This window comes from Asterias amurensis, chromosome 19, assembly GCF_032118995.1.
Source record: "Asterias amurensis chromosome 19, ASM3211899v1".
In the NCBI taxonomy this organism is placed as follows: domain Eukaryota; kingdom Metazoa; phylum Echinodermata; class Asteroidea; order Forcipulatida; family Asteriidae; genus Asterias; species Asterias amurensis.
Window position 1 is genome coordinate 14,931,150 of NC_092666.1, and position 13,022 is coordinate 14,944,171.

At 38.2% G+C, this 13,022-nt stretch overlaps 1 protein-coding gene across 1 annotated transcript in view; it reads right to left on the reverse strand.

The window, feature by feature from the left end:
- Nucleotides 1–108: 108 nt before the first annotated feature.
- Nucleotides 109–13,022, reverse strand: part of LOC139951862 (sortilin-related receptor-like) — a 65,622-nt gene continuing 52,708 nt past the window's right edge. The window contains exons 35-44 of the mRNA XM_071950929.1: nucleotides 12,189–12,286; nucleotides 11,325–11,403; nucleotides 10,963–11,165; nucleotides 9,910–10,093; nucleotides 7,902–7,999; nucleotides 7,368–7,560; nucleotides 5,817–5,917; nucleotides 4,979–5,240; nucleotides 3,895–4,119; nucleotides 109–3,517 (exon numbers count right to left, since the gene is read on the reverse strand). Of these exons, the coding sequence (XP_071807030.1) occupies nucleotides 3,453–3,517; nucleotides 3,895–4,119; nucleotides 4,979–5,240; nucleotides 5,817–5,917; nucleotides 7,368–7,560; nucleotides 7,902–7,999; nucleotides 9,910–10,093; nucleotides 10,963–11,165; nucleotides 11,325–11,403; nucleotides 12,189–12,286 (1,508 nt within the window). The 3' untranslated portion in view covers nucleotides 109–3,452. The remainder of the gene's footprint in view (nucleotides 3,518–3,894; nucleotides 4,120–4,978; nucleotides 5,241–5,816; nucleotides 5,918–7,367; nucleotides 7,561–7,901; nucleotides 8,000–9,909; nucleotides 10,094–10,962; nucleotides 11,166–11,324; nucleotides 11,404–12,188; nucleotides 12,287–13,022) is intronic.

Below are 13,022 nucleotides of genomic sequence, written 5' to 3' on the forward strand. Positions count from 1 at the left end.
ATGCATGTTTAGCTCTATGGTAACCCCTGGACTTATTTCATTAATTAAAAGTGCACATTATTATGGAGGGTTAATTACTTGCAAATCACAACCATGAGAGACAAGCACTTGTTTTTTATTAATGTAAATCATTTTTATTTCACATCGCGACAGTCTGTGCAAACTGATTCAATGATTTCAACTGGGTAATAACACAATTATTGTAAATGTTTAAAGTACACGGAATGTCTCTTAGCGAAAATACAAGAAGTGATTTTTAAACATACTGCAATAAGAAAACAAAATTAACAAAAAATTACTTAGGTTCGTAAAGTATATATTGATTTATGACATTAAACTTAGACATAAAACTAGTTGAGTAGGTAAGTGACCCATGTTTACTTTAAAAACCAGCTACTGCTCGCAATCATGTATCCAAACCAATATTTTCCAAGTCAAAAATTAAATGACGTGTACACCCGCCGTTGGAAACACTATTGTATAGCGTGCACAGGGGGAACTGGAAACCATGCTCATAATCTCCCTTCTCCAGGGGCTATTTACAGGATGTTGAACATGGAACATAGACGTGCTAGGCATAACTCTTTATCCTCAATGAGGGCGCTGTTTTGAGCTTCTGACATCATACGCAAAGGATCATGTAAAGCGAGCCCTGGTTTCAGTTAATTTGATTTGAAATTGGAGAAAAACAAGAAGGTGAAACAAAAGTCTAAAAACAGACCAATCATATAAAAAAAACATACAAAAAAAACTAATAGAATAAACTTGACAAAGTCCTTCCACTTGTCACTCTGCATTGAGGCTTTATATCTGATAGTGGTAAATATTTAATTTTTGTACAAGAAAGACCTGTTTGCAAATCTAAATAAATTTTACAGTACTTTTAGCATATATAGAAAAACTATGGTGGATAAAATAACAATCATGAAAATCAAATGCGGACCACTGTGTGGATAAACTCAATCCAAGAATTTTGTAAAATTAGCTGTGAAGTTCATGAAGTTTGGTTTGCTGTGAAGTTCATAAACATTGCCAAGGTTTTTTGTAAAACTGGCCTAAACAATCGTTTGACTGAGTGACTGAAATAAGATGAACAGCTGAAACTGAATCTTCAATTTTATTCAGTTTCGTGTTTCTTTGTGTGCTGTGTCATTATGTAGATCGGACCTTCTCTCTTGGAGTAACCTAAAAGTGGATATACTTCAATTAATTCATATTTACTGCTGGGTAATGCATAAAGACTAATCGCTCTTCAATTCATATAAATTTATTGTTAGATTCATTGAAATGGATACATTAAAGCCCCACCTCTTTTCGTATTGACCAATCACAACTGCTGTAAATGAGCTCACGTAAATGAGCTGCCCCCATATAGAGTACTGCTGCTTGATGATCAAGGGGCAGAGTTGTGTTGCTAGACAATTTCTGTGTGGGCGGGGCTCACTAAAAACAATAATATTCATGTGCTTTTAATTCTACTTCTAGTATACTTTCATATCAATATCAAAATTTTAATTTTAAACGAATTCAGTACTGTTGGTTTTAATGTTGGTTCTTCAGCGTAAACACAAACTAATCACCTCTGAATCAAAGAAATTACCATAACATGGAGTGTCGCCAAAGTATCCAAAAGGCAGAAGAACCCCCACTGGACCCCCCCCCCCCAACTTTTCTAAAGTTATGATAAACCACGACCGCGCAAGTGACAAGATTGATACAAGCAAACAACCATGGTGTGTTGGTCGCTTCGGTATTAATGAAAACTACACAGGCATTGACTTTGACAAGGCTCTTGAATATAATCAGACATTTGCACTGCTTCTTTTAAAACCTACTTCAATACCATTAAGCGAAAATCCCAAAACACAATAACTGTTTAGCATATTGAAGTTAAAAAGAAAAAAATACTAAATCAAAGCAAAATTATACAAGCAAATTTTAAACTTACAGTATAAAATATATCTGAACAATATATACTCTTTAATGTGAATCATATAGAAACACTATTTTAAAGACAGTGGACACTATTGGTAATTGTCAAAGACTAGTCTTCACAGTTGCGAGACAATAATGAAAGAAAAAATACCCTTGTCACACGAAGTTGTATGCTTTCAGATGCTTGATTTCGTGACCTCAAATTCTAAATCTGAGGTCTCGAAATCAAATTTGTGGAAAATTACTTCTTTCTCGAAAACTACATTACTACAGAGGGAGCCATTTTTCACAATGTTTTATACTACATTTGTATCAACCTCTCCCCATTACTCGTAATCAAGTCAGGTTTAATGATAATAATTATTTTGAGTAATTACAAATTAGTGTCCACTGCCTTTAACCTTCTTGATTTATAAAGCTGCTAGGATTTTCTGTCTTCTTGGCCCAATTTTATGGCTCTGCTTACCATAAGCAATGAATCGGCACTTGCAGAAGCAGGGAATTATATGCTTATGTCAAGCGTATTTCACAGGTTAGTGGTGAATTTCAGCTTGTGCGCATACCTACTTCATGTTACTAGGCATTACGTGCTTACACAGCTAGCTCAGAAATTCGGTTCTTGCACGTAGGCGGAGAATGGTGATCGTAAGTGCAGAATTTGGCGGTAAGCAGAGTTATGAAATTGGGCCTGGGTCTTGTCACACCAGGCAGTTTTTACAGTCAACTTGGCTTTAGCCTTTGTGCTCAGGCTAAACTGCTGTTTTGTGTGTGACCTTGGTGAATTAAATTTGCCTTTGGAAAAGGAAGAGGGGCATGTGTTGTCAACTTAAAGATTGCATATTAAGTTAAGAAAAGGGTGAACCAGTTTCTGCAAACAGTAGTGACCTAACTTGCATAAATCAAGTGCCTGTTGTGTTGCAGATGATTCTGAATTAACAGCTTTATAAAATAAGGCCCTGTTAGATAGTGTTACGTGTACTTATCACAGAACAATCCAGCATGGTAAAACTGGTTACCATTCTAAATCACCTGCCAATATATGCCCTTTGTACCCGGTTCCCTGCCACCTCTTGCTAAAGTTTGAACGAATCTCGTAAGCAAATTTACATCCTTTTTGGCAGCTCCACAGAAATAAAAATATGTACCCAACGAACAAATTAAAATTAATTTCTATATTAATTTTTAACTCTACTTGAGATGTTTATCCTCACTGCATCAGAAATTGTTTAATTTTTATATATTTCAAAATTTATATTTTTCGCAATCTATCTCTGAATTTGAATTTATTTTTAGTTTACCAATTTCCTTGATACAGAGCAACTACTACCATACCATCTTCTTTTATTTCTTTATTCCATGTTCCACTTTAAATCTCATCTATTTCTTCTTTATTTCTCGTTTTTTACTGCATGAACGTTTTATCTAAAAATATTTTTTTTAAAGCAAGAAGTTACTTGTTTTTATTTTGTTGGTGTTGTGGTGTTTTTACCAAGTGGGTTATCATCCTCTCTAACTCTCTAGGCGACCACTAGAGGCTCATCATCGGAGAAACCACGTATCATTGGTTGATCCTCCTCGTCACCTGCAAAGTGATTGGACAAAGGGAGTCATTAGTATTCATTTATGCTAATTAAACCTCATTCTAAGAGAAACCACCTATCATTGGCTGATCCTCCTCATCACCTGCAAAGTGATTGGACAAAGGGAGTCATTAGTATTCATTTATGCTAATTAAACCTCATTCTAAGAGCAACCACCTATCATTGGCTTGCAGCTCTCAACACCTGCAAAGTGATTGGATTGAGTGAATCATTCAAAAACCAAAATTAATCTTCTTTATCCCCGATGCAAATTTACCATCTATTAAGAGTCATTAGTATTCATTTGTGTTAATTAATCCTCATCCAAAGAGAAACCACCTGTCATTGACCGTAGCTTACTCCTTACAAACATTCTTACCTAGATCATTATCGTCATCATTAGAGAACGTAGCAGTACCGGAGCGTGGATCATAGTGACTGTTAGCAAAGGACATGAAGCTGCGTTGAAGACGACGATGACGGACGATGAAGAAAACCAGAAACACGACCAGGAGAAGGATGAGGGCACCAGCTGCAGCTATACCAGCTATCCAAGTAGTTCGACCGGCAACGGGACCGATGGGTTCGGGACCAGGTTTGTAACCTGATGGGTAAAATGGGTTGGAACAGGAAAAAAAGTTGTTCATTCATTCATTTTTATTTAAAAAACCAACTGGCAGCACAAAGCTGAATTATTTGGCCTGACAAGGTAAAAATATTGTTAAAAGTTACACAGATAAAAGACATAAAATTAATAGCACCACCAAAATCATTGAAAGGGCATTATAAAACGCACAGGGTGATGTGGAACCCTCTTATACAATGAACCCAACTATGAAATAAACCACCTAAAAACGAGTTCCCTTGCAATTAAAACTGAAGCCCTAAAAAATACATTTTTTTATAGGATGACCATAAATAGCAATACAAATTTGATAAAACATAGCAAGGTTTGCGGTAACACCATGTAATCTCTAAATGAGTTGGGGTGGTTCTGAAAAGAACTGTAGGTTTCGATCAGTATGCTCTGATCGTCTTCTGGAGAAAGCTGAAAGGAAAAAAGTTGTCAAGCAGCAAAAAGGTGGTCGGGTTTTTGAGGTATCGTTGGAAATCCAAAGTGAATAAATTATATCAACGCAAGAAGAAAAATCCCTAACAGGAATACACAATCTGAGAAGCCTACTTGGTTACAAGATTGTATTGTTGTGACTGGCGCCCCGCTCAATTTTTGCTTAGCAAAGAAATTTGTCAAGCAGTATTTTCTGCCCCACAGGGAAAAATCAAACACTTTCGATTTTGGCTGTGCTCGGTGGTCATAATGGGTTGATGTGGCTGGCAGCCAAAGGCACCCTTGCATGCGTGCTTCTCGAACACGTTGTAGCCGCGTTCTTCACAATCGAGTAAGGATGATTAATCCCCCAAATGATTATGATAAAAACTGGGCACTGGCTCTTACTACCTACCATCATAAGACGTCATCACACAAGCCACCTCTGACATCTCTCCGTAGAACCCTTTATAGGCAGCTGTACTGACGCTAAACATGAAGGTCTTACCCGGAGGTAACTTCACACGCCAGATATGCTCAGAAGTATTCCCGATTTGAAAGAACTCCGTTCTGTTGTAGGTGTTCATGTACTCACAACCTGAAATCCGCCGCCGCTTTCTATTTTCAATTGGCTGGGGAGGTTCGTAGGACACATTAGACATAAACACTGTGTAACCCTGAAAAAAAGAAGATAAAGTTGGTCAAGAGGAGGTAGAACAGGCATGTTGTTGCATTGATAAATACCAGCAATTTATGAAACAAACTTAAAAGACACTACATGTATACATAAACTGAATACACTGGTAAAAACAGGGAGAAAGATGAAAGTATGAAAAAATAGGAGAAAAGATGGAAGATGAGAAAAATGTAGTAAGGTTTATCAAAGGCAAGGCAGGAGTAGAAAGCCAGGAGCAAACAAAAAGTCATGATAGATATACATATATCAGCAACAAAATCTGGTGCCTTTTTCCTAAGGTTATAAAGCGCCTACAGAAGACCTGACAAAAAGTCCGACCTCAAGATGTTCCAATGTATAGTCAAATAAAACAGTCAAATATTTCTGTATAAATGAGTCTAAAGAAGTTTCTTGAATTGTTTCAGTGTAGTTGCATGGCCAAGATGTGATGTGATTGCAGAGACGGTGCGATGTTCGGCCAAGAGGTTCTCTGAGAAGGAGCGTAGGGAACGCGGTGGGACAATCCAAATGGCAATGCAAGTCATAACAAACACAGTCATTGTAAAATGAAACTTACCAAAGACTCATTGAATGGATTAGATGATTTCTGCCAGGAGAGGAAAATAAAGTTGTATTCCTCAAGTACAGCATACAGTTCTCTGGGCGCAGCTGGCAAACCTGCAAAAAAGCGAAGACGAACATAAAAGGATTTGGGAACCAACACAAAAAAACTAACGTCCACAGATTTACACTAAATATACACTTAATACACTTAAAGATAATTATGGTACATGTAGAAAGCTTCCCTTGAAACATTGCTGAGGTGCTGTAGTTTTTGAGAAATTAGTAAAACAATTTCCACCGAATAATTTTGTCTCAGTACAACGGATTTACGTGACTCTCTTAACAATGTTGCTCTGTGATTTTCACTTTTTTTTCTCAAAAACTTGATGACTTATGAAGCTGAAACATCATTATGGACTGTAAAGGGGGTAACCCTGTTTCAGCCCCAGGATAAGGCGGCAAAGTGCCCCCTGGTGGCATTTGATTTTGGTTGATAGCCCAAACCAGTTACATCAGTTTAATAAGTGTAGCACTCACATTGAAGTGGCCGTCCGGCCTTGTGAGTTGGGCGATATCTCATAAAATATTAAATAAAAAACGGGTAGAACCAGTAGGCATTAATCCCACTTAATCAAGCTTTATAATCAAACAAAAGAAATCTCATGGATCGGGATTAGTCCAAATATTCAAATTCAAATCAAATTAAAATTCAAATACACATTTATTTCCATACTTCCATGAAAAACATTGACAATAACATGTACTACGAGGTAAAACAAGTACCATTAAATAACATTTAGCAGGATAAATGTAATAAATAGAGCATGGGGCTGCTTTGATAAGCAGAAGTTTGTAAACAAACAGCCAGACAGACAAAGAAAGAAAACAAACAGACAGACACGCAAACAAAAGGACGGACGAACAAGACATGACAACTACTCTGACACAAGATCAGAGGAAATATAACGAGTTCAAAATATTAGCGACAAGACGGCAGAACAGTTCAAGCAGAAGCGATACAAACTACAAGTCACCGTGGTCAAGTAGTTAGACTGCAGGACTTTCAATCACAAGGTTGTGGGTTCAAATCACCCAGCTATCCGCTGATTTCACAATGACTAGAATAAATATTGTCATCTAGTTACTGAATCACAATTTCTTGATTTGTGTAACTCATAATCATAGACGTTACCAATGTTTGTGTGAGAGAGATTGGCTGTTGCCAGCTTGGTGTTTATATCCCTTTGTGGGAGTTTGCAAAGTTCCCTTGATGGGAAGATCATTAGAAAAAAAAAAAAAAAAAAAAAATGTATCAAAGACTAGGGACTTTTCATATTGACGACGGATGGTTCTGCGACGGTTGTTCAGCTACTCGTCGTCGTTTTCAGCACAACGAAGATTCATCCCAAGTACTGTCGTAGAAATTGAGGGACGACCGTCCTCAAAGCCGACGCATGCGCAGATGACGCCAAATGTCATCTTTACCGTCGCAGAACCATCCGTCGTCAAAAACGAAAAGTCCCTATTGAGAAGTGGATGAAAGACGGATATGAAGACTACATACTTGTTTTGGCACTGATATTCATAGGTTTGGAGTGTTCAGCGTCAGTACGGACACTGACAAGGTACTTAGCACCTGGGATCAGTCCAACGATAGTTGCGTTCAGCTCCACGGCTGCACTTTTCTCGAGGGTCTTCTGGCTGGGCGGTCCAAACTTGTTATCTGTCAGTATTTGCGAGTAATCGATCACGTAGCCCTGGGTAGGATGGATAAGAAAAGAAAAGCTGACAGTGAAGATGATGGGCAGGGTACACCATTTGTATAAAAAAACTTTATTTTATGGGATTTTTGTAAATTTGATGTTAAGGATAAATCCATCGCTTAAAGGGTCTGCAGTTTTTGAGAAATGAGTAAAACAAGTAACAAAAATAACTTCTGCTCCTGAGACAAAAATTATTTGAGCATGTAACAAACTGATTTTCGTGACATTGTTTTACTCTTTTCTCAAAAACAAAAGCACCTCAGTAATTAATATTATTAGTAAGTAAGTAATAACCAAATCCTTTAATACATTAATCAAACAAAGAGGAGACTTACCAGTGTTCGTGGCATATCTCGAGGAGACTTCCATGCTAGAGTTATTGAGGTCAGGTCGGAACTCTTCCCTTTCAAACTGCGAACCGGCAAAGTTTCATCTAGTAGGACAAAATATACATAGACCATGTACGAATTAGTGACTACAGCTAGGGCTTTGGCTCGATTCCCCCACAAGAACACAAGAGCTACCAACATTTGCATCTAGCAATCAGGGAGATATTGTCAAACAATCAGGGAGAAGGTTTCCATTTTCAGGGAGATTTCCAAGTTTGTTCATCAGAACATGGAAAGATCGGTTAAATGCAGTGGACACTATTGGTAATTACTCAAAATAATTAATAGCATAAAACCTTACTTGGTAACAAGTAATGGGGAGAGGTTGATAGTATACAACATTGTGAGAAACAGCTCCCTCTAAAGTGACATAGTTTTCGAAAAAAGAAGTAATTTTCCTGGAATTTGATTTTGAGACCTCAGATTTAGAGTTTGAGGTCTCGAAATCAACCATCTAAACGCACACAACCTCTTATGACAAGGGTGTTTTTTCTTTCATTATTATCTCACAACTTCCGGGACCAATTGAGCTCAAATTTTCACAGGTTGGTTGTTTTGTGCATATGTTGAGATACAGGACGTGAGAAGACTGGTCTTTGACAGTTACCAATAGTGTCCAGTGTCTTTAAGCGTGTACATGTATGTTGAGATACACCAAGTGAAAAGACTGGTCTTTGACAACTACCAATAGTGTTCAGTGTCTTTAGGCGTGTACATGTATGTTGAGATACACCAAGTGAGAAGACTGGTCTTTGACAATTACCAATAGTGTTCAGTGTCTTTAAGCGTGTACATGTATGTTAAGATACACCAAGTGAGAAGACTGGTCTTTGACAATTACCAATAGTGTTCAGTGTCTTTAAGCGTGTACATGTATGTTGAGATACAACAAGTGAAAAGACTGGTCTTTGACAATTACCAATAGTGTTCAGTGTCTTTAAGCGTGTACATGTATGTTGAGATACACCAAGTGAAAAGACTGGTCTTTGACAGTTACCAATAGTGTTCAGTGTCTTTAAGCGTGTACATGTATCTTAAGATACACAAAGTGAAAAGACTGGTCTTTGACAATTACCAATAGTGTTCAGTGTCTCTAAGCGTGTACATGTATGTTGAGATACACCAAGTGAAAAGACTGGTCTTTGACAATTACCAATAGTGTTCAGTGTCTCTAAGCGTGTACATGTACATGTATGTTGAGATACACCAAGTGAAAAGACTGGTCTTTGACAGTTACCAATAGTGTTCAGTGTCTTTAAGCGTGTACATGTATCTTAAGATACACAAAGTGAAAAGACTGGTCTTTGACAATTACCAATAGTGTTCAGTGTCTCTAAGCGTGTACATGTATGTTGAGATACACCAAGTGAAAAGACTGGTCTTTGACAATTACCAATAGTGTTCAGTGTCTCTAAGCGTGTACATGTATGTTGAGATACACCAAGTGAAAAGACTTGTCTTTGACAATTACCAATAGTGTTCAGTGTCTTTAAGGGTGTACACGTATGTTGAGATACACCAAGTGAGAAGACTGGTCTTTGACAATTACCAATAGTGTTCAGTGTCTAGCGTGTACATGTATGTTGAGATACACCAAGTGAAAAGACTTGTCTTTGACAATTACCAATAGTGTCCAGTGTCTTTAAGGGTGTACATGTATGTTGAGATACACCAAGTGAAAAGACTTGTCTTTGACAATTACCAATAGTGTTCAGTGTCTTTAAGGGTGTACATGTATGTTGAGATACACCAAGTGAAAAGACTGGTCTTTGACAATTACCAATAGTGTCCAGTGTCTTTAAGCCTGTACATGTATGTTGAGATACACCAAGTGAGAAGACTGGTCTTTGACAATTACCAATAGTGTTTAGTGTCTTTAACTTTCAGGGAACTTTCTGTAGAATCAGGACGAGTTAGCAGCTCTGCCAAACCATCATGCATTGAGATTACTTACTGTAATCCGTTCGCCCACTGGCTAGCTCTGACCTCGGAGGGTCCGGGCAGCTGTCTGAATGAATGCTGACTTGGAAGAAGTACATCTCTCCAGACGTTAAGCCAGTCACCAAGAAAGGCATTGAGCTTGATACCACCTGCTTTGGTATGTGAGATCCAGAAGTCCCGTAGTAAATATCAAAGACCTGTATTAGAACAACATGAGAAGATAGTATAAGGTATGTGAGTATATTCGGGTGTGAAAAGTTGCAATATCAAAACTGGCTATTATTAAAAGAGATTCAATGTGTGGTGAAGAGGTTTTTAATTAGAGGTTTTTAACTAGTGGTTTTAACCCAATGAGGCCTGGTTCTTGATAATTTTACCGAGACGAAGTCAAGAACCAGGCCTCAGCGGGTTTAAACCACTAGTTGAAAACCGATTCAACACACTTTGATTCCCATTCATAAATACCCTTTCAGTCAAAAAACATCAACTAAGGTCAAAAAGTAAAATAAATGTAAAAATTATAATTTTTCAATGATTTCTTTCAACACAACACCCCTCCAGCTATGAAATGGTAAGGCTCAGTCAAGGCCCTTGGGTAAACAAGTCCTTATAAGGGAATGCTGTGCGCGTCGCGCGTATCCCGTAATGTGGCACAACTGTATCGGCCGTTGCTCTCGACCAATAGGAATGAAGAAACTGTCTTATAAGCACAGATGCAAACTCGCGTGTCACGCCCATGTTTCAAAACTTTTCACTGGTCATAAACAAAGGTTTATACACACCCACGTGACGCGCTCTCCACCAATAGGAATAGCGAAACTGTCTGAGGTATTTATTGATTTTTTTTATTTATATATATATTTTTTATTTCAGCACATCCAACAGTGCAAGCGCCAATGACAGGACGGATAAAAACATTAAATTACATAAAATTGCACAATAAAATTATTTAAACAGAAAAACCATGACATGATTAAAATGGCGAAAAGATCTTATTACTTTTAGCAATTAACAAATGCTGATAACTGTAGGAACATTGTATGATCATTCTGATGGAAGACGATACCTTAATTTCTTTGTTACTCTGCTCATATTTCCATGAGAGCATGACAGACGAAGATGATTGCCGTGTCGCTGTCAGGTTGGTTGGTGGTAGAAGGGCGTCCCCTGTGGTTGTTGAAGTAACACGGTCGGACAGTGGACCCAAGGAGTAAGCGTTGCCGGCTTTCACTGAGAAGACGTACTTGGTGCCCGGGCAAAGACTGGCAACTGTAACCGATGGAAATAACGTCATGGTGGTTATCACATTGACACTCAATCAAATCAAAGGAGGGGGGGGGGGGATTATGATGATGTAAGGAAGAGGGGGTATGAGTGCAGTTGACTTTTGCTACCTAGTTTGTAAGGAAAGGGTTAAAGGTTACTTACCAGTGCGCTCTGTTTGTGTGGTGTTATCACAGAGTCTGTCCTGTGCAATCGATGACTTGCCGCAATAAATCAGATAGAACTGAAAAAGAATAATAAAAGTACAAAATCTTTAAGATAATGATAATAATGATATCAAAGTCTTATATACATGTAGCGCACGTCTGAAGGATGAAGTAATGGTCAAGTGTCTTGCACCAGAAACACCAGAGTTTGAATGTGGTGCTCTAAACCGCTTGGCTACAACACTTCCACAGCAAACAAGAATTTCAAATGAACAAGCTAAAGCCAGTTTAGGCATGAGATACTTTTGCCCCTGATAAGCTCACCTGATATTCACATCCATCCCACCCCATATGTCTTCCAGACCAGTTTCCTGGGCCCAATTCCATAGAGTTGCTAAGCACAAAAATTTGCTTAGCATGAAATTTCTTCCTTGATAAAAACAAGATTACCAAGCAGATTTCCATATGTTGCATATTGCTTGTTACTGGTATTCAGCTGTTGTTTGCTTATCCTATAAATCAGGTGGAAATTTTGTTGGTAATCCTGTTTTTATCAAGGAAGAAATTTCATGTTAAGCAAATTTATGTGCTTAGCAGCTCTATGAAATTGGGCCCTGGCTGGTCTGGAGCTGTTAGTATAAAGTTACTGAAGCAGTTAGGATTAATAGCTTACTGAGCCATCTCCCTGACCATACTTCCATGGGAGCATAATGGGCGATTAATCCCAGTTTAAGGTTGTGTTTAATGTTTGGTTCCAGAAGATACAACCAGTTGCTCAAGTGGTTTTAAGACACTGGGTGGGATACAAGGGGGCGGGGGGGGGGGGGGGGGGGGGGGAGAAAAGATCTGACACCTTACTTACATTGACAACAGCTGATGTTCTAGGTTTCTTCCATTTCAAATGAACTCCAGAATCTGTTGCATCGTCAACGGACAAACCAGTAGGAGCTGTAATGATATCTAGAAAGAAACAAAAGACATAAAGACATCAACACGATGAGGTCAAATCCGTGCAAAAAAAGGTCAAACCTGACATCTACAATAAGGCTGAAAAGAAAAAGAAAGAAAAAACAAGTTTTAATTGATGATAAATTTGCATCCATGAGAAAGAACATTTATTTTGGTTTTATTTCACCGATGTATGTAAGCACTGTACACTCAATACTTACCAGAGTTCTGTAAACGAAATCACAAGCAAATTACAGGGGTGGGATTAAAAACTAACGGCCTTGCCACTCTAGAGCTATGACTTACAAACTAGACCATTGTGGCTGTTTAAATCCGGTATTTTAGGATCCTGGATAGCGCAACAATTTCAAAGATACCCAAGCCTACATCTGTATGGACTGTAAAGAGGGTAACCCTGTTTCAGCCCTAGGAGTAGGTGACAACGTCCTCTGGAACAAAAATTTTAGCACACACATTGAAGTGGCCTTCAGGCTTTGTGTGTCAGGCGACTTGCATAAAAAAATATATTAAAAAAACATCTGTGCAAAAAAGGACAAATCTGATATCTATAATGAGGTTATTAGACACAACTGGATCACCACAAAGGTTATACTGGCATCTATAACAACACGGTTGTATTCCACTGCGTTTAAAGCATGACACCATGATGCTTCATACATGTACATAGAATGATCGTGTAATGTCAAGTGAGGGTGTGTCACGCATTTACTCTGGTCGAATTAGGGCA